The following is a 21783-nucleotide window of genomic DNA, read 5'->3' on the forward strand; positions in this document are numbered from 1 at the left end:
AGGCAGATTCTCAACCACTGGACCACCTGGGAAGTCTCACTTCTCTCTCTTAATCTTCATCCTACTCTGCTCAGTCTGTGTGCCCTCAAATTTTTTTTCCCCACTCTGAATCAGCTTATCATGCTTCCCTTTTAATCTCTTGATTTTTTTTCTTGGCAAAAACTGAGTGTTTTCCCCTACAGAAAATGGCAGCCCTAACAACTTCTGCTTGCTTCTGTTGAGCACCCCATTCTCTACCCCCTGGTGCTTCGTCTCCCTATATGTATAACCAGCTGCTTTGCCTCGTAGCTGGTTTGCTTTTTGCATTTTGAAGACTGGAAAGTCTACCTTAGTGTGATAAAGATTTAGATAAATTAACTTTGATCCTGGGAAATTTTAGTGTCGTTTCTTATAATCAAAGTCGTTGTGAATCTCATTCCACAGTCTGAATTGTGCCAGAAACAGAATTTTCTTTATTTCTGAAAAAAATTTTTCTGAAACTGTGTCTCATACTGAGTGAGGTCCTATGTGCAGACAAGGCTTCATGAAGGAGGGTCCCCGGTCACCAGTCTTCAAGGAGAAGGGAAAAGAAGCAGGTGCATAAATTAGGAGTTTGGGATTAGCAGATACAAATTACTGTGTATAAAATAGATAGCCAACAAAGTCCTACTGAACAGCACAGGGAGTTAGATTCAATATCTTATAATAAACCATAATGTAAAGGAATATATATATATATATACACACACACACACACACACACACACATACATATATATCGGAATCACTTTGCAATATACCAGAAATGAATGCAACATCATAAATCAACTATATTCAATAAAAGCTGATAAAGAAAATGAAAAAAAAGGCAATTGCAGATAAGGCAGAAAATACTGAGCATCTTAGGCATGAGAAAGGGAAAATACAGAAATAGTAGTGGTTTCTAGAGGCAAGATCTGAATTCTTATTCATGAAACCACTCAAATATCTTATTTCATTTTTTAAAAAAATCTAATTGAGGTGTGAATGTCTACAATATAAAAGTGAAAATGTTCACTGCCCTCATACCTGTTCTCTATTCTTCTTGACAAAGTACATGTTGATAAATGCAAGTGCTTTGTTTATGTTTAAACTCAGACGAACCATTGCTCTGAACATGTTTTCTCACTTGCCTAAGTGAGAAAGTAGCATTCTTTGTGAGCTCATGGAAGTGCAAATTAATTTTAATGATCTAGCTCAGTGTAGGCCCCAGTGCCTGTGTGCTCAGTCGTGTCTGACTCTGTGACCCCAGGACTGTAGCCCACCAGGCTCCTCTGTCCATGGGATTCTCTAGGCAAGAATACCAGAGTGGGTTGCCATTTCCGTCTCCAGGGGATCTTCCTGGCCCAGGGATCGAACCCACATCTCTGGTGTCTCTGGCATTGGCAGGCAGGTTCTTTAGCACCAAGCCACCTGGGAAGCCCAGGCCAAAGGTAGGAAGTGGCATTTAGGATATTTAAAATCTGGAAAGTATTTTGTCAGGTGGAGACTCTCAGGGAAGGTCAGTAACCAAGAAACAAGTGATTGGGTGATTCTTTTGTTCCAGTTGGTGGACAGGGATGTGCCTCACAGATGGGTGTTTTCCCACAGGAGTTTTGGACGGCTTGCTTTTCGCAAGAACCCTCTGCATGGACACAGAGTTTTATGGGCACCTTCACTACGACATCCACAGCTTGTATGGCTATACCATGGCAAGAGCCACGGACTCGTAAGCATGGTTTTCCTCCTAATTCCAGATCTGGGGAGGTGGGAGGTGAAGGGTTTCTCTTCTCTTTCATCACTGTATATTTCAAATATTTTAGTGGTTATAGGCATATAGAAACTCAGATCTTACAGGATACTTAAGAGGTGTTCCTTATAATCCCAGGTTTTTATGCAGGATTATTTTTGATTGGCTTCATTATTTCAAAGATTGGCTTCATTATTTTAAGAACTTCACTCTTTTGAAGATACTCAAAGGTATTAACATACAAGGTATTTAGAAGTCCCAGTTGGACATTAGTACTTGCTTGGGTCCTGTTACTGAATGTACTAATATCACCACACTAGGGTTGCCTGATTCAGTCAATAAAAATACAGGCTACCCAGTTAAATCTGCACTTGCTGCTGTTATTGTTCAGTTGCTCAGTCTTTTCTGACTCTTTGTGACCCCGTGGACTACAGTACAGCCAGGCTTCCCTGTCCTTCACCATCTCCCAGAGTTTGCTCAAATTCAAGTTCATTGAGTCTGTGATGCCGTCCAACCATCTCATCCTCTCTTGCCCCTTTCTCCTCCTGACCTCAGTCTTTCCCAACATCAAGGTCTCTTCCAGTGAGTTGACTCTTCACTTCAGGTGGCCAAAGTATTGGAGCTTTGCTTTAGCCTTGGTCTTTTCAGTGAATATTCAAGGTTGATTTCCTTTAGAATTGACTGCAAGGGACTCTCAAGAGTCTTCTCCAACACCACAGTTCAAAAGCATCAATTCTTTGGTGCTCAGCCTTCTTTATGGTCCAGCTCTTACATCCAAACATGACTACTAGAAAAACCATAGGTTTACAATATGCTTAATGTGCCAAAATCTTATTATTTTTTGATATTCTATTTTTTTTTTCCTGGACTGTCAGTTTTTATGCAGGTCAAAGTTGCCCATGTATCCTTAGTGTGTAAACTGAAGACGTGCTTGTTGAATGAATAAATACTGGGCCTGAGGAAGAGAAGGTCAGGACGGGCCCCTCAGGGACTTAATTCTAGAGGCAGAGTCTGTGTTGATTTTGTCTTCCAGCACCATTTTTCCATCATGACTTTTTATTAATGCTGAATCACCCAGATCAGAGTAGATCCTTGCCTAGTAAGTGAAAAAGTGTTTATTTCAATGAAAGACAAGCTTCAAAAAGGACACACATTTCTGATTTTCTGTCTTGTCTTTGGCTTCTTTTTCTCTTTCTCTACCTTTCCTGAGAAATAAACTAGGTGAATAATGCTCAATTTCCCCATCTTTGAAATGAGAGACTTGGATCAATGTTTTCTATAGCAGCAGTAGTGTTAGCCACTCAGTCCTGTCCGACTCTTTGTGACCCCATGGACTGTAGCCCACCAGGCTCCTCTGTCCAAAGGATTATCCAAGCAAGAATACTGGAGTGTGTTGCCATTTCCTCCTCTGGGGATCTTCTAGACCCAGGGATTGAACCTGAATCTTCAGCATTTCAGGCAGATTCTTTATTTACTGTCTGAGCCACCATGGAAGACCATGTTTCCTAAAGTCCCTTCCTATTTTATCTGTACACTTAGATGCACCAATCTAAGGATGGAAGGTAAGAAGGAGAGGGGATAAATGATCAGGGCAAAAAAGAAGAGTGAGGAAGGGTATTAGGAAGGAAAGAGACTTTAAATTGCATTATTGTTAATGTCTCCATGTGACAAAGTGCCTTAACGTCGTGATGGGGTTGATTAAAACATTCTACTAGCTATGGTTGAGAGTTAAAATGTAACTATGACTGAATAAGGAGTAAGCACCCTTCTAACTTCCCTAGGTCAGGCAGAATGACCTAAATTTCCAGAGAACTGTGGAAATAACCGTAACTTAGCCTTCAGGTGGGGGGCAGAGATGGCTGAAAAACAAATGGGATCTGGGCATCAGGAGAACTTAAGTCTTGTGACTTCCCAGGTGGTTCAGATAGTAAAGAATCCGCCTGCAGTGCAGGAGACCCGGGTTCGATCCCTGAATTGGGAAGATCCCCTGGAAAAGGGAATGGCAACCCACTCCAGTATTCTTGCCTGGAGAATTCCATGGACAGAGGAGCCTGGTGGGCTACAGTCCATGGGGTCACAAAGAATTTGACCTTTGACTTTCACACTAAGTCTTAGATCTAATGAGTATTTGGCTCCATCTTAGCTAGCAGTCCAGTCTGGGGAAAGTGGTTACTGATATACCCAAAGGAGGAACTTCACTTCCATCTAGGCTGAAAGCAGAAGATCAGATTCTCTCAGAGATCAGAACCTGACCATAAATAGGTCAAACCTGAATGGTGGGAAAAAGGAATGAAAGGATCTCTGAACAAGACTTTATCTCTGAGCTGGGAAAAAAACAGTTATCTCCTCTGTGTTACCTTAAGGGCCCAGCTGTAAGTAAACTGTGACTGCAGATAATGTCATCCCTGTTTGAGTTTCACTCTATAAAGCTGACGGTGTTTCTTTCATGACTGATGACTGCAGAAGGCAATAATCCCTCTGACCAACTGCAATAAGTGCAAAGTGTCTGCCAATCTAGATCAAAAGAGAGACAAGGGCGAGAGTTGGAGTGTGTCCTCTCACCCAACCTACTCCCTTCTTTTGGTCATTGAATTGTCAGAATAGAGCATGTCTTTTTCATGAACCAGCCTCCTAGCTCAGAATTTCCCCGCTTTTGTCATTATAAGTCCTTCTACACGTATAGACTCTCCATAGCATCCTTAGGAATGTGAAGGAAGGAAGCATTGGTGGTTATGTTGGTGTCTATGGGAAATTACCTGATGCCTCGTGGCAACTTTCTCTCAGACCATGTGTTGAAAGGAAAGATAAAAGGACTGGCCTGCAAAGAGCTAGCAGCAATTGTGTTATTGTCTTGTAGCTGTATTATTGTTCAATTTTGGAGTCTAAAGGAAGGTATGAACTATTTAGTGTGAATGAAGAAAGATGGCGAGGCCTTTTAGTAAAGTACCTACATAAGAGAGGGTGCAGAATAGAAGCTAAGAAAATAGCCTACATCTAACAAAAAATATAAATATTTTCCTTGTATTACATATAAAACATGTAATAAAATATTACATATCAAGTAAAACTGTATAGAAAGACAGCAAAGGAATTAAAAACAGAGTTCAGAGATAATATCTTCAGGATTCAGGGTGGGATAAAATATATAGTTAATAATATTATTAATAATTTTAACTATATGCAATTATCTCTCTGAATTCTGTTTTTAATTCCTTTGCTCTCTTTTCTATATAGTTTTACTTGATATGTAATATTTTATGTGTAATACAAGAAAAATATACTTTAGTTGTTTTTAACTTTATAAAGAGTGCCATATATCATCTTTGACATTTCACTCGTCAGTTCATTTGTTTTTCTCATTTCAGTCATTATTTTGCATAGATTGTAAATTTCTCATATTGGACATTGCTAATAATAAGTTGTGAAGCTTCAGAGGAACCAGGTGCTTGGAGCCCAGCCAGTATACACACTCTCTTCTTGGGCCAACAGTGGGTACAGGGTTCCAACCTGAGCTGGTGGTGTGCTGAACAGGATTACTGATGGGCAGCAAGGCATGGAGCCAGGAACACTGAGGAAACCATGCCTAGAGGGAGAAGATAGGGCCAAGAACCCAAAACATGGTTCCAGAATAGTTTTGACCCAAAGACAGAGCACAACGAGTTCCAACAAGATAGAGAAAACATAATCAAGAGGATAGGAGCTTAGAGAAATTCCTTATTGCAGGGCTGGTCTGTAGAAGTTTGTATTGTCATGTGAGACCTGAAACTTGATCCAAAATAGAGAAAGAAGCTCTTAAACATGCTAAACTAGTTTGCTTTCCTGATTCCTGACACTTTGGGTGTTTTTTCTGAGTTTGATTGGAAAGCCCATTATCGCCCTGGGGATAGGTGAGTCCTAGTTATTCCAGCTCACTTGACTGTATTCCTTTTCAGGGCCATGGAGAATATCTTCTCCAAAAAGAGACACTTCATCTTATCACGTTCTACTTTTGCGGGATCTGGCAAATTTGCTGCTCATTGGTTGGGGGACAATGCAGCCAGATGGGACGATCTCCGTTGGTCTATCCCTGGTATCCTGGAGTTCAACCTATTCGGCATCCCCATGGTGAGTTCCATTCTGAAACAAGGAATTTTCACCCTTTGTCCTTTGACATTGTTCTCATCACCAGACTTTGAGGGTGTCTGAAAACCAAGGAGCATGTATTTCACTGTGATATGTATTGGGAAAATCAATTTTTTTTGGCTGTGCTGCCTCTTCATTGCTGTGTATGGGCTTTCTCTAGTTGCCGTGAGTAGAGGCTACTCTCTAGTTGCGGTGCTCGGGCTTTTCATAGCAGTGGTTTCTTGTTGCAGAGCACAGACTCTAGGCCCGCAGGCTTCAGTAGTTGTGGCTCTCAGGCTCTAGAGTGCGGGCTCAATATTTGTGGTGCACAGGCTTAATTGCTTCACGGCATGTGGGGTCTTCCTGGACCAGGGAGCAAACTCGTGTCCCCTGCATTGACAGGGGGATTCTTAACCACTAGACCACCAGGGAAGCCTGGGAAAACCGATTTTTATGTGCCTTGTGAGCTGTCTTCTGAAGGTAGGATGGTAAACGTAACACATATTAGTATCACAGAAAACCCCATCAGCAGAGCATCCATAAATGCCAGACCTTGAAAGTGAAAGCTGATGTTGAGGAAGAGCCCTTAATATGACAGTCAGCTTTCTTCTTGTCAGCAGATTTGCCGTGCATACTTGTTCCTTTCTCCCATTTGGCGGGAGGCTTCCCTGGAAAGCCTGGGACTTCCTTACACATGGAAGGATGGAAATAAGAGATGCTATTATTCCTTATCATATAGGTACACAGTCAATGCTCTCTCCTCTCTCACTGACCCTGTGCTTGTGTGTGTGCTAATCCTCCAGGTAGGTGCCAACATCTGTGGTTATACAGAGAATGTCACAGAGGAGCTCTGCAGACGGTGGATGCAGCTGGGAGCATTTTATCCACTGTCGAGGAATCACAATGGGCCTGGGTTCAGGGTAAGGTTCCAAGAGAAATGATGGAGACTTCTTGAATTTTATGATCTATTTATACTCAAGGAGAGATTGAAGAAAATCTTACAGGGTGGCCCTAAGTGCAGAGACAGAATAGATAAACCCTGGGTGATAGGTTTCAAAAGCAGGGTTTGGGGACTAGAGTAAGTGGGGAATAGAATGTGTATAACCAAATGGTTCCGTTGCTGGAAACTCACCAGTAAGGTGAGAAGCGTTGTGAAAGTGTCCACGGTGCTGCTATTGATTCTGTTGTTTGCTGTTGTTTTGTCTTTAAGTCTTGTCTGACTCTCTTGTGACCCCATAGGCTGCAGCCCTCCAGGCTCCTCTGTCCGTGGGATTTCCCAGGCAAGAATACTGGAGTGGGTTGCCATTTCCTTCTCCAGGGGATTTTCCAGACCCAGGGATCAAACCCACGTCTCCTACCTTAGCCTGCAGATTCTTTACTGCTGAGCCACCAGCGAAGCCCCATTGCTTCTGCTACTACCTTATATAAGTTGAGACAGAGGCCACTGGGTTTTTCTTTAGTTAATACAAGGGAAACTCCTCCAAGATAAGGGAGGCTGGGGAGGAAGGATCTAGGGAGGGGCAGGCCAGGGACTTGAACTTTGTTTTCACCCCGTTACACATTCCGTCTTTCTACGAATGGTTCATGAGACCACCCCCACTGCTTCTCATGACTCATCATACTTTTAGCCTCTTCGATATAAGGCCCTGTTTTTGATGGGCAAGTATAGCTGTAGGTTCAAAGTCCCCTCTTCTAAAGTATATTAAATTTTATTATATGTTCCTAGATTGCTTTCCGGAATGACTGTAAAATGGACATTTGACCTAGTAGCGTGTCTCCTTTCCCCCTATATTCCATTTTTTTTAAAAAGGTGGAGTATGTTTGATTTGCAATGTGGTATTAGTTTCAGATGCATAGCAAAGTGGATCTATTATACATATTCGCATATCCACTCTTTCTAGGTTCTTTTCCCATATAGGTCATTACAGAGTATTGAGTGGAGTTCCCCGTGCTATATAGGAGGTCTTACTAGTTGTCTGTTTTATATACAGTGATGTGTACATGTCAGTTCCAATCTCCCAGCTTATCCCTGCCCCCACCCTTTCCCCCTCATAATCATAAGTTTGTTTTCTACGTCTGCGATGCTATTTCTCTTTCGTAAATACATTCTCTGGTACCATTTGCTTAGAATCTACATATGAGTGATACCCTCTATTTGTCTTTCTCTTTCTGATGCTCTTCACTCCCTGTGACAGTCCCTAGGTCTGTCCATGTTGCTGCAGATAGCATTATTTCATTTTGCTCTATTTCATGGCTGAGTAATATTCCACTGTGTATATGCATCACATCTTTATCCACTCCTCTGTCAATGGACACTTACTCCAAGTCCCCCCTAAGGAGATGTCTTTGGTGATGCTAGGGATGAGTAAGATAGGATGCTCTTTCTTTTAATGACCTCATCCGCAGCTGAAATGTTTCATTTGAGTGGTTTAGCTCTTAATAGACTAATAAGAGTAACTTATTAATGGTCATTTTAGTTTCAGTTCTTGATTTTATCCAATGACATGTCTCTAACCTGGGAAAGACCACAGCCAAGTATTTTATCCCTGGGCTTTCCTAGCTATTGGTGATCTACAGAGAGATAAACTATTGCTGGACTTCTAAGCAAGGGGCTGGAAGCAGGTAGGATGGGCTCACTTCCTGAAGAGATTGCCTGGAAGCGCTTAAGACAGACAAGTGCACTCAGATCACTTAGGTTTTTGGGTTCCAGGGCCTTTTTCCTTTCCTCTCAACTAGTGCCATTCAATAGAATAATAATGAGAGCCATACATCTAAGTTTAAGTGTAAATTTTTTAAAAATGAGAAGAAATGGGGTCAATTATTCTTAATATATTTTATATAACTCAATATATCCCTAAAATTATCATTTCAATCTGGGTTTGACACATAATACTAATGAGCTATTTTATATTCTTTTTGTTTTCTACTAAGCCTTCAAATTTAAGTGTGCATTTTACACTTGACAATGCATATCAATTAGGATGCTGACTTTTTAATAGTTGGAGTAAAGTGTAATCCTACCAAAATAATAATGATTAATGGAAAAAATATTTTATGTTGATTCCATTTTTAGGTTTAAATTTAAATGGATTAAAATAAAATAAAATGAAAAGTTCTATTCCTTGGTCTTACTAACCACATCTCAAATGTGGAGTAGCCTCATGTACCATGTAGCCACCATAATGGATGGTGCAGCTCTGGACTTTCTCTGCTGGAGACCAAACTGACGGAGGCTATGGAGTGTTATTTTCTTTGATGTTTGGCCTCAGGATTTTCATGAGTCTCACACTGGGGCCATTGAGTTGTCTCATGGAACAGTTCTATGTGGAAGGGGTGAAATGGGCATTTTAGGGGTAAAAGAAAAAATTTAAGCAATTTTCTCTAAAATTATTCCAGAAATAGAATACAAGATAACTGATCTAAATATGGCACACATAGCTTTCACAGCTTTCCAATTAGAGTGAAAATGAACATAACAACTGCTCATCACTAATGGAAAATTTGTTTCTGGGAAGCAAATTAGGTTTTCCATCTAAAAGGATTTTTTTTTGGTCTGTTCTTGGACAAAATCTACTAGAGGCTTCCCAGGTGGCTCAATGAGCTCACCTGCTCAGCAGGAGATGTGGATTCGATCCCTGGGTCTGGAAGTTCCCTGGAGAAGGAAATGGCAACCTACTCCATTGCTCTTGCCTGAGAAATCCCATGGACAGGAGCCTGGTAGGCTACAGTCCATGGGATCATGAAGAGTTGGACTTGACTTAGTGACTAAAAGACAACACTATCTACTAAAAACTGTACTCATGATTTTTTTTTTTCACATTGTACATTGAAGAACAAATAGATGTCACTGTCTTTGGAATAGAGAAAATAAAACATATTTTGATGATGAAAACATTACAGACAAAACCAGACATAAATTTTAAAATTGCAAATTTCTAAAACTGTAAGGAAAGGGAGAGAAGGATTGCATATCATGGTGGTAGGCAGTGTGGCTTAAGGCCATTGGTTTCAAATAGTATTTTAGTAGGAGTGGCTCAGATGGTAAAGAATATACCTGCAATGTGGGGGACCTGGGTTTGATCCCTGGGTTGGGAAGATCTCCTGGAAAAGAGAATGGCAATCCACTCCAGCATTCTTGCTTGGAGAATTCCATGGACTGAGCAGCCTGGCAGGCTATAGTCCGTGGGGCCACAAAGAGTCAGACAAGACTGAGCAACTACACTTTCACTTTTCACAACTTTATTGCATTATATGCCAAATGAAGTATTATCAGAAACCTTAATAAATAACATACATTGGAGCAACAGCTCTAGGGGAGCAGGGCCCACTATAGCCCCTTTATCTCCACGGCCACTTCTGGGGGCCTCTTGATCACCCTGAGGCTGCAGATGCATCATAGACTGGCAGATGTATCAAATTTAAACTCTGCCATTCACTTAAAATTTGACATTGGGGAAGTCATGTAATCTTTGATACTATTTTTCCATCTATAAAATGAAGAAGGAGAACCAAGATCCTTGCAGTTCTAGAAATGCTTTGACATTCTCTGAATTGGGAAACATGACCGCTTTCACTTGAGAAAGCTTCTTATCCCAAGAGAGCTTCAGAGATTTGATGGAAATATTTAGTAATTGCTTACATTTCCTTCTAGGACCAGGATCCTGCTGCCTTCAGTGAAAACAACGCTATGCTGTTGGAATCCTCCAGATACTATCTGAACATCCGCTACACCCTGCTGCCCTATCTCTACACGCTTTTCTACCGAGCTCATACCCTGGGGGAGACCGTAGCAAGGCCCCTTGTCCACGAGTAAGCTTCCTGACCTGCAAAGACTCCCTTTCAGATCAGAACGTCACTTACCTTGCTAGTAGCAACAAGGTTAGTTAGGACCCTGCTGCCAAACCATGTGCGGCTGCTCTGTACTCAGGCTTTACCTGCCTTCTCTGTTTTCCAGGTTCTACCAGGACCCAGCCACCTGGGATTTGCACACGCAGTTCCTCTGGGGACCTGGACTCCTCATCACGCCTGTTTTATATGAAGTGTGTTTATAATCTGAACAATGGGGTGGACTCTCCCACTTGTTCTTGTGGATCTACAGCGGAATAAGCTGGGTCTCGAGTGTCTGTGTTTAAAGATAAATCTGACTGCAAATAGGAGGGAGAGAGCATGACAATTTGGAAATTAGAAAAAGTAGTAACTATTGATCTCACTCTCAATTTGCCAAGCAAAGCCATCTCCATTTTGCAAAATTACCTTAAAGCTTGTTTCCTTAAGCATGTGGCCTTGGTACTGATGGGGGATTTGTATACCTGGGAGTTCAGGCTGATCATCTGTCTGTGCTCGCCGTTGACCAGAGGGGATGTGTTTCCTAAAGTCGGGGTGGGGTAAGAGAAGAGGTGGGGAGAGGAGTGTGGAGGGAGAGAGGGGTGCTGGGGAAGGGGAGGGTGTTACTCTGGAGTCCCTGTAGGAAGGACCAAGTAGAATCAAGGGCAGGGGTGAGTAGGGAAGAGTAGGAGAGGGGTCAGGATTATGCTGATCTGTTTATAAACATGAGAGATGGCCCATGCACTCAAGTCAAAGGCCCTTGGAGCTGACGTTTTAGTCCCAGCATCTCATGGTAGGTCCTGCTAGCTCACAAGTAGTCCTCCTACAAAGCTCTCCGGAGGGCCTAGCTGCTTCATGCTCCTTCTATCAGATTACACAAAGGACCCAGGGAATACACTTTCTCTGCTTTTCTCAGCAGTCTCCAAGCAAAACAGTCTTCCTTTCTAGGAACAGCTCTGTTTTGGTTAATCTGCCCAGTTTTTCTGAGGATCTATATTTTACGTGTAGGATGTACGATCCCAACTTTCTCTCAGGAGTGTTGCGGTGAGCACACACCACCATGGGTGAGGGTGTTGTGTAAACTGTAAAGGGTTGTGCCAGTGTTGCTCACCGTTATGTTTCCCCAGGGTTTGAACTATGCAAGAGCATACATACCCGACGCCATCTGGTACGACTATGAAACGGTGAGTGAGGCAGTAGTCTTGGGTGCTTGGGGTAGGCTAATAGAACAAGGCTTTACACTTAGTTGCTTATGGGTGCGTTCCTGGGAAGAAGGCCATTCCTGGGGTACAATGAAATAATTTGAATAACTAGAGTAGGCTTATGGAAATTTTCAGGAGATTTGACTGGCTATTCTGCAGCTCTGTGGACTAGTAGTGGGCCTTAGGTTGTGATGATCGACAGAATTAAAACCCAAGTGTGGAATCACACACAGCATGGTGTAATATAAGGAAATAGCATAGGCTGGAGTCTTGGCTCTGCTATTTCCTATGTGCCTTGGGCAAGTCACTTCACTTTGGGAGGTGTGGTGGTGGTGGGTCCTCTGTTTTTCTCTTCTTTAAAATGAAGCAATTGGAATTAGATAATTCCAATGTCACTTGTAGCCCAAACAACGTATTATCTGGTCTTTTCCCCTTTTGTTGGCTAGCAAGTAGCCATAGAATGGAGGAAACAGTTTGTGGAGATGCTGCTGCCAGGTGATAAGATAGGACTTCACCTCCGAGGGGGCTACATCTTTCCCACCCAGAAGCCAAACACGACCACAGAGGCCAGGTAAGCTCCTTACGCTTCTGAGGGGGCAGAGTGTTATGGGAAAGAAAAATTGGAACTGAAAGTGGATCAACTAAGGGAAAATAGCTACAGTAACTCATCTTTCTCACTTCCTCTCAAGGTCAGCCCAGAATTGGCATCTTCATTTAGCAGGGGATAAATGTAGCCTCAGTTCCTTTACATTCCCATTGTCTTTCACTTGTAAATTGCATCAAATTGTAAGGATGGCCAAAATAATCACTCATGAGGATTCCCCAGGTCAGAAAGTGTCCTCAAGTAGATTTCCTTAGGCATGAGACAATGCAAGTTAATAGGAGGTAAGAGATGAAAGTTAACATAGGTTTAAGGTCAAGAGTCAGAAAATTTGGGTTCGAGCCTCAGCTCTGCTACGTACAAGAAATCTTACCACGGGCAACTTACTTTGTGTGTCTCTGCTCATCATTAGTAAACTGGAGATGGTGGTATTTCAACTTCTTAGAGTTATTAAGAGGCTCAGATGAAATAATAGAAATGGTTTAAGGCATATAGGATGCTTAGAAGAGTGCCTGCCACGTGGAAAGCATCCAGTAAGTACTAATTGTTAGTATTATCACAAGTGTGGTTCTCAGCAGCAACTGCCTCCATCCACTGTTCTTCTTAAGCTCATTCACTACTCGCCTCTGCTGTCTACCCACACCCAGCTTCCGTGTTTTCAGACAGCATCAGTATCTACTTAATATCTGAGATTGTCTCCAAGATGGTCTGTTCCTGGGGCATGAAGGGGACTGGCTTAAGGCCATTCTATCTTTTCTTCATTCTCTGAAACTGAGAATTGCTCTTTTACAGCCGGAAAAACTCTCTGGGACTCATCATTGCCTTGGACTATAAGCGAGAAGCAAAGGGAGAACTGTACTGGGATGACGGTGTCTCTAAAGGTAGACTTCCTTATGGTCCCATCTCTGCGCTTCTCAATGGCAGTTCATCTTGGCAGACTGCCCAGTATGCGCGAGATTTGTTATCACTGATGCTTATTTCTACAGTTTAGAATCAATGCATTCTTTAAGTTCCACTAGCCAAACACATACATTAAAATAGACTTTAAATGAGCAACTTGTGTGTTATTGACTCTACCAAAGCAAAAGATATTATTGGATTTAGTTTACTCCTTTCTCTGGATGTCATTATTAATGCCAGAATAATACATTATGTTAATGTGTATATGTGCTCAGTTGCGTCCGACTCTTTGTGACCCCCTGGCCTGTAGCCCTCCAGGCTCACCTGTCCATAGAATTTCCCAGGCAAGAATACTGGCACAGGTTGCCATTTCCTACTTCAGGGGATCTTCCTGACCCAGGGATCAAACCTGCAGCTCTGGTGTCTCCTGCATTGGCAGGCAGATTTTTTTTTACCACTAGCACCACTTGCTGCTGCTGCTGCTAAGTCACTTCAGTCGTGTCCAACTCTGTGCGACCCCATAGACGGCAGCCCACCAGACTCCCCCATCGCTGGGATTCTCCAGGCAAGAACACAGGAGTGGGTTGCCATTTCCTTCTCCAATGGAAGCTACAATTTATTAATAGAATGTAAAATATTGCCTTGGTTGCTATTGAGAGGCAAGTATTTAATTTGTGCAGTGTTTTTTTCACATATAAGTACCTCTCATAAACTTCGGGTCTCATTATATAAAAATCTGTCCTACATAGAATTAGCATTTATTAATAGTTCTTGGCTATTTATTATTGGGCTATGTGCAGGGCCTAAACTTTCCTGGTGGCTCAGTAGGTTAAGATCCCATCTGCAAATGCAGGAGATATAAGTGATGCAGGTGAGATCCCTGGGTCTAGAAGATCCCCTGGAAGAGGGCATGGCACCCCACTCCAGTATTCTTACCCAGAGTATTCCATGGACAGAGGAGCCTGGCAAGCTATAATCCATGGGGTCACAAAGAGTCAGACACGACTGAAATGACTTAGCATACAAGACAGCCATTGACCTTGAGGAAGTCCTGGTCCAGAGAGAGGAAGGGCATGTAAAATAACTACAAATGCAAGTCAAAATGTTTTTTTTTATTATTATTTGTTTATTTATTGTATTATTTATTTTTGGCTGTGCTGGGTCGTCATGGCTGTGTGGGCCTTTTCTCTTGTGACGAACGAGGGCTGCTCATGGCGGTGGCTTCTCTTGTGATGGAGCGCAGGCTCTAGGGTATGTGGGCTTGAGTAGTTGTGGCTTCCAGGCTCAGCAGTTGTGGTGCACAGGCTTAGCTGCCCCATGGCACGTGGGATCATCTGGGGCCAAGGGTCGAACCCGGATCTCCTGCACTGGCAAGCAGATTCTTTACCACTGAGCCCCCAGGGGAGCCCCCCAAACACTTTAAATGCCAACAAAATGTTTCCACCTATGCCATGGAGTTCAGAAGAGGGAGTAGTTACTGGCAGTTGGAGTGGTCCAGGAGACCTCTGTGGAGTCTGCAAAAAAAAAACAGGTAGAACTTGAGTGAGCAGAGCTAGTTGGCAGAGGCGTTCCCAGTGGAGAGAACAAGATACCCAACTGTTCTGCTTCCTGTAGTAACTATCCCTCCTTCATCTTTCTCTTTCAGATGCTGTAACTGGAAATAATTCTATTCTGTATAGTTTTTCCGTCATCTCTGTGAGTACTGTTTTGGGGGAACCCCCAGTGCATGCTCTTTTCTGTGACTGCTTTTTTAAGTTTTGGGTTTTCTGGAGTTGCTTGCTTTTGTGGGCAGTGCCTCAGTGCCACAGTGCCAGAAAGGATTAGCATTAAAATGAAAAATTTTAATCTGTGTTAGAAACATAAACCAATAGAAAATCAGCATGAGTTTGGTGAAGAAGTTGTCTGTTTTTCTGGGAAAAAAAAATGATTGCTTTTGAGTTTTATATGATGAGTCTGGGCTTCCAAGATGTGTCCTTATTGGAGAGGGTACAAGTGGGTGGGGTGTGGATGGGGGGGTGATGAGGTATGTAGAGCCTTTTTGAAGTTGTTCCATCAAGGAAGTTCCTTTCTAACCCCTAAAGCTTGGCCTTGGACACAGGTATTAAGTGGTGGCTTTGAGAGATTAGGAGATGCAGTGCATTACTTGCCTGGAGTCTGCTTCCCAGGGGGACTAAGAGGAAGAATGGCAGTAAGGCTGGAAGGGGATGGGAGAACCCCGAATTGGTTTTCTTAGATGTCTGTTTGTGCATGGGCAGAGCTTTCTTGTGTGGGACTCTCTCTTCCTTATTTCTTCTTTCTTTTAAATTCATATTGCCTTTTATTTTTTAAATGTTTATTTATTTGGTTGAATTTGGCTCTAGCTGTCATGCATGGGCTTGTTGCTCCATGGCATGTGGGATCTTAGTTCCCTGACCAGGAATCAAGCCCACATCCCTAGCATTGCAACGCAGATTCTTAATCACTGTATCACCAGGGAAGTCCCATGTGCTGAGTTGCTCAATGCTGTCTGACTCTTTGCGACCCCATGGACTGTAGCCCACCAGACTCCTCTGTCCATGGGGATTCTTCAGGCGAGAATACTGGAGTGGGTTGCCATGCCCTCCTCCAGGGGATCTTCCCAACCCAGGGATTGAACCCAGGTCTCCTGCATTGCATTCTTTACTGTCTGGGCCACCAGGGAAGTCTGGGAAGTCCCATATTGCTTTTTAAATGATACTTTTTATGTTGACATAATTATAGAGCCCCATGTTATAAGAAATAATACAGAGTTCCCTTGTACTCTTTACCCAGTTTCCCCTAATTGGAACATCTTATAAGACTATAGTACAATTTTAGAACAAGAATATTGACATCTATACTATTGAAAGGTTGTTGCTGAGCCATGAAAGACGCTGGGATTCTTGGCCTCCAGAGGACAGGAATTCAATCCGGGGCCAATGATGAGGCTTGATCGCTCAGAGCTTTTGTGTATTAAAGTTTTATTAAAGTATAAAAGAGATAGAGGAAGCTTCTGACATAGATGTCAGAAGGGGGCAGAAAGAGTGCCCACTCACCCCCTCTCATGCTAGTCTTTAGAAGGGAGTTATATAGCTACTAGCAGTCTGCTAATTAGAGAAAGGAAATGTCTCAAAACTCAGAGAGTAGCCCCAGGCCCCTCACCCACAACATGTATTTTGAGATAACATTGGCACAAGATGAGTCATCCCGGGCCATAAAATGATTGACATGAATCTTGAAGAAAGTCAGGTTTTTAAGCAAATACATAGTCTCATTAACATAGCTTAAGAGAACATTTGCATGAGCAAAACACACTGGTTTGTCAAGTTGGTTCTGAGCCTTAGGTGGAACCAACTTGAAGAAAGACAGAGTCTAGGGTAAATACATAGTTCATTAACATAGCTTAAGAAAAACATTTCCATAAGAAAAACACATTGGTTGGCTCAAGGTTTGAAAAAAGTCAAGTTCAGGTGGAACCAGGTGTTGTCATGGCAACACAGAATTTTAAGAGAAATCTCCTTTTGATTTTGTGTATATAGAGAGACAAAAAAAAAAACGTCTGACACTTGCAACCTATTTCCTCCGTTTGGAGACCCCCAGCCTTCATGCCTGTTACCCTCTCTCTATCAAGATGCAGAATATTTCCATGGCCAGGAGGATCTCTCCTGTTGTCCAATCTACTTGTCTCCACCTGCCCCAAGCCTCAACCTCATCCTTAGTTCTTGGAAACCACAAATTTGCTCTCTATTTCTATAATTTTGTCCTTTCAAAAATGTTATGTAAATGTAATCATACAGCATGAAGCCTTGGCGAGTGGCTTTTTCAATGCAACATAATTTCCTCAAAATCCATCCAAGCTTTCCCATGTCAAAAGTCAGTTCATTTTTATTGCTGAGCAGCATTCCAAGATATGTTTAACTATGCACTTAAGTAAGGGAATCTGGGACTAATAATCCAGTCATGGGATATTACAGATAAAGCTGCGAGGAACAGATCTTTATGTGAACACAAGTTTTCAATTGTCTGGAATAAATGCTCAAGAGTGCAGTTGCTGGGTATTATGTGACTATGTATTTAGTTTTATAAGAAAGTGCTGAATTCTTTTTCAGAATGGCTGTACTATTTTACATTTCTACCACCAATGTATGTCACCCAGTTTCTCTGCATTGTAACCAGCATTTGATGTTGTCACATTAAAAAAAAAAAGAAAATAGCCATTTTGATAAAGGTGTAGTGATAGCTCCAGAGAAGGCAATGGCACCCCACTCCAGTACTCTTGCCTGGAAAATCCCATGGATGGAGTAGCCTGGTAGGCTGCAGTTCATGGGGTCACTAAGAGTCAGACACAACTGAGTAACTTCACTTTCACTTTTTACTTTTAGGCATTGGAGAAGGAAATGGAAACCCACTCCAGTGTTCTTGCCTGGAGAATCCCAGGGATGGGGGAGCCTGGTGGGCTGCCGCCTCTGAGGTTGCACAGTCGGAGACGACTGAAGCGACTTAGCAGCAGCAGCAGTGATAGCTCATTGTGGTTTCAATTTGTATTTCTCTGGCAGTTTAATGATGTTGACCATCTTCTCATGTGTCTTTTCATTAACCAGCTGTATACTCTCTTAGATAAAATGTTCCAGTTCTGCCCATTTTCTAATTGGCTTGTTTAACTTAGTTTTCTGTTGAGAGTTCCCTTCTTGGATACATAGTTTGTAAATTTTTTTTTTCTTTCAGTCTGTAGGCTGCTCTTTTCATCTTCTTAACAGTCTTTCTCAGAGGAAAAATTTTTAATTTTCAAAGGTCTAATTTATCATTTTTTCCATTTATGGATCATGCTTTTAATGTCTAGTATAAGAACTCTTTATAGTTCTTCAATACTTCCTCTCATTTTTTCCTAAAATGTTTATAGTTCTACCCTTTATATTTAAATTTATTACCTATTTTGAGTTAATTTTTTTAGATTAAATTTAAAAGAAAACTTTGGGCCACACTGCAGGTCTTGCAGGACTTTAGTTCCCCAATTAGGGACTGAATCCAGGCCATGACAGTGAAAGCGCCAAGTCCTAACCACTAGACCACCAGGGAACTTCCAATTTTGAGTTAATTTTTATATAAGACATGAAGTTTAGGTTGAATTTTGCGTTTTGCCTAAGGATGTCCAATGGCTCCAGCATCATCTGTTGAAAAGGCTGTCCTTTCTCCATTACACTGCTTTTGTAAAAAATCATTTGGACATGTATCTGTGGGATGCTTAATTTTTTTAGACATCAAAGTGTCCCTTTTTTCCTTCAGTCGTCAGTTCTACCATCTTTGTCATCGCTCAACTTTGTCACTTTTGAACTGTGGTTCCCTGGATAGGTTTTCTACATTATCTCGGCTTTAGGCTCCTCATCTGAAGAACGGGGATTATTAGAGCCTCAGTCTGAGATGATACACGTAAAATGCTTAGCACAAGGTCTGGCACACAGTGAACATTCATAAATTTTAGCTATCATCATTATCATTAAAAGAAAAAATAATTATCTGGGCATTATTTTGTATGTGTATGAATGTGTATATCTTCACATGCCTGTGGGTCTCTTTTTGTACATGTGTCATCTTGTCTGTTTGAGAATTCCATGGTGTCAGCAACATATTTTCTGAGTAATAGAATCAATAAAGAACCAGTAAACTAAAACAAGTACATAATATTACTAAAAGATTACTTAAAGACTGTTACAAGTCTCACTTGAAAAATTCCCTGGGGATGATCACCTGGCACCATTTAGAACCTCACAGGTAAAGGATCTCTTGGGATCTCAGAAAGATATGGAAAGGTATTTGGACACAAACAGAATGAGATATACCTGGTCTCTAAACTGACTTCTTTTCCCCACAGAACTGTCTACTGGCAACGACTATGCATGCTAATTATACGGACCCCGACAAACTCACATTTACAGATATCACAATCTTGGGAATGGACAAGGAACCTACTAATTTTACTGTCTCCCTAAATGGTGCTACCACCCCCATTTCAAACGTTGTCTACACAGAATCAACAAAGGTGGGATATTGTTCCTTGCTGTGGTGCCCCTGTCAACAGCCCTCACCTGAGCTTCAGAGAGCCAGCTCATTCTTGCTCTGTTGACTCTGGGTGGGCACAGAGACAGCTGACTTGCTGGGGAACCACGGGGAGAATGTAGAAGGAGAAATCTGTGCGTGCTCGATACGGACCCTGGAGCTTTGCTTGCGTTGGGACTCTGAAGCAGGCAGTAGGAGTTGATACCCTTGAAAAAGGCAGTTCTTCTCTGGGCTATTTAAAAGTAGATGTGCTAATGTCAGATGTGATAGAGAAAATATGATTTAATACATTGGCCTAGTTCTGGAGAATATTGACACCTGTGTTCTCCCATTTACATTAAGGACTTATCTTTGAGACACAGTTGCTATTTTTCCTTCCTGTTCTAAACTATTTTTATACCACTGCTGAAAATGAGAATTTAATCAAAATCAAACACAAAGAGTAATCTGCTTTTATTCTATGGAATGTTTTTCCCTTACGTGATAATCATTCAAAAAGAAAAGTCCCAGTCATTAGTTAATATTTCAAGCACTGGGAAATTCACTGTTCCTTAGGGCAGCTCTCTTTTTAATTTTATTTTTATTTTTTAAACTTTCTTTTGGCCACACAGTGTAGCATGCGCGATCTTAGTTCGGAGATGGAACCCTTGCCCCCTGCATTAGGAGTGCAGAATCTAACCACTGGACCACCAGGGAAGTCCCGGCCCCCTTCCACTTTGACAACACATATAGAAAAGGACAAGAGCTTGCTTTTTAGGGTTAGGCAGAATAGGGTTCTAATCCTAGCTCTGCTGAGCCCCAGCTGTGAGATCTTGAGCAAAACAGAAAACCTCTCTGAACCTCAGTGTTGTGATCTGTAAAACTGAGATAGTCGTATTATTCATAGCATAGGATTGCTTTACAGGACTCACAGAGATAGTGCATATGAAGTGATTATCACAGTGCTTGACAGACTCAGTAAAGTTTAGCCCTGGTCATTACTGCCATTGTTAGTAAAATGTCTGAGCCCTGTGCCCAGGGGGCAACGAATCTGAAATGCCCTCCCTGCCTGTGATCTGTGTTCCTTAACAAGACTGAAATTCTTTCCATTCAATATCCCACCTTGGCTCCGTGAGATCAGAAAGGTCTGGAGGAAGTCAGATTCATTTTCCTGACAGAGAGGTTGAAAGACCCAGAGGAGAAGAAAAAAGAGCATTACGAATTTCCTACTCCAAAGCGGTGTTGGTCAAAGGGCTGGCTTCCCCAGTCCTGATTACAGGACCATCAGAGAAGGACGTTATCCAGGCAGCTGCACCTCGTCTCGTGTGTCATCATGGCCCTTTCTCTTTCCTCAGGTGGTGAACATCACTGACCTCAAGGGACTGGTACTGGGACAAACATTCTCCATTCAGTGGGATCTTCCGGTCAGTGACCTGCAGAAGTTCAACTGCTTTCCTGAGCAGCCCGCTGTCCCCGAGGAGAGTTGCAGGGAGCGGGGGTGCCTTTGGGAGGTAAGGACCGGGAGCAGACTGCCCCAGTGAGCAGGAAGCTGTAAAGTGTCCCATGGGTAACTGGGTACCCAGGAAACACTTCCCAAATGTTGATAGATTAAACTGTAATCATCTTCAGGAAGCAAATGATGCTTTGGCAACTGATGAGGTGTTTCTATCAGTCGCATGTGATAGGCGATCAGTGTTTCATTCAGAGACCTGAATAAGGACCAACTCACTGACTCTCTCTTTCCTACAACCACAGCATTTCAAATCCCACTTTGTCCCGAACATGGCTATAATGCAGTGGGAATGCACTGAGTATTTTAAGTGATTTTCCTTCCCATCTATTGCTGAGTCCAAGCAGAAAGATAAGGTAATGCTGTTTCTCTCCTTTGAGAAATAGAGAGAAGGAAGGCCAGAGAAAATCAGTGATTTCCTCGGAATCACAATAATGGACAGTAAGGACATGGGGAGCAGAGCCCTGCTTTAGGACTCAGTCTCCAGATAGGTCTCCTGCTGGCCCTTCACCGTTAGATGAGGCCAGTGTGTGTGTGTATGTGTGTTATTTTCTTTATTTTTGTTTGTTTATTTGGTTGTGCTGGGTCTTAGTTGTGGCATGTGGGACCTTTAGCTGAGGCATGTGGGATCCATTTCTCTGACCGGGGATCCAACCCAGGCCCCCTGCATTGGACGCTCGGAGTCTTAGCTACTCAACTATGAAGGAAATCCCTGTGTATGTTTAAATGGATGTATTCATTTGCTAGGGCTGCCATAGCCAAGTACCACAAACTGGGTGACTTAGAACAACAGACATTTGTTATCTCAGCGTCTGGGAGCTGGAAGTCTGATAGCAAACTGTCCACAGAGTTGATGCTTTCTAGGGGC

At 42.3% G+C, this 21783-nt stretch overlaps 1 protein-coding gene across 1 annotated transcript in view; it reads left to right on the top strand.

Annotated features, from left to right (window-relative positions):
• The window catches only part of LOC136170352 (probable maltase-glucoamylase 2), a 100317-nt gene that overhangs the window by 25906 nt on the left and 52628 nt on the right, over window positions 1-21783 (top strand). Inside the window, exons 14-24 of the mRNA XM_065938505.1 lie at window positions 1609-1726; window positions 5680-5851; window positions 6652-6768; window positions 10500-10657; window positions 10803-10887; window positions 11800-11856; window positions 12321-12445; window positions 13268-13356; window positions 15021-15070; window positions 19242-19409; window positions 20761-20916. Of these exons, the coding sequence (XP_065794577.1) occupies window positions 1609-1726; window positions 5680-5851; window positions 6652-6768; window positions 10500-10657; window positions 10803-10887; window positions 11800-11856; window positions 12321-12445; window positions 13268-13356; window positions 15021-15070; window positions 19242-19409; window positions 20761-20916 (1295 nt within the window). The remainder of the gene's footprint in view (window positions 1-1608; window positions 1727-5679; window positions 5852-6651; window positions 6769-10499; window positions 10658-10802; window positions 10888-11799; window positions 11857-12320; window positions 12446-13267; window positions 13357-15020; window positions 15071-19241; window positions 19410-20760; window positions 20917-21783) is intronic.

Source organism: Muntiacus reevesi, chromosome 6, assembly GCF_963930625.1.
Source record: "Muntiacus reevesi chromosome 6, mMunRee1.1, whole genome shotgun sequence".
Classification (NCBI taxonomy): Eukaryota; Metazoa; Chordata; class Mammalia; order Artiodactyla; family Cervidae; genus Muntiacus; species Muntiacus reevesi.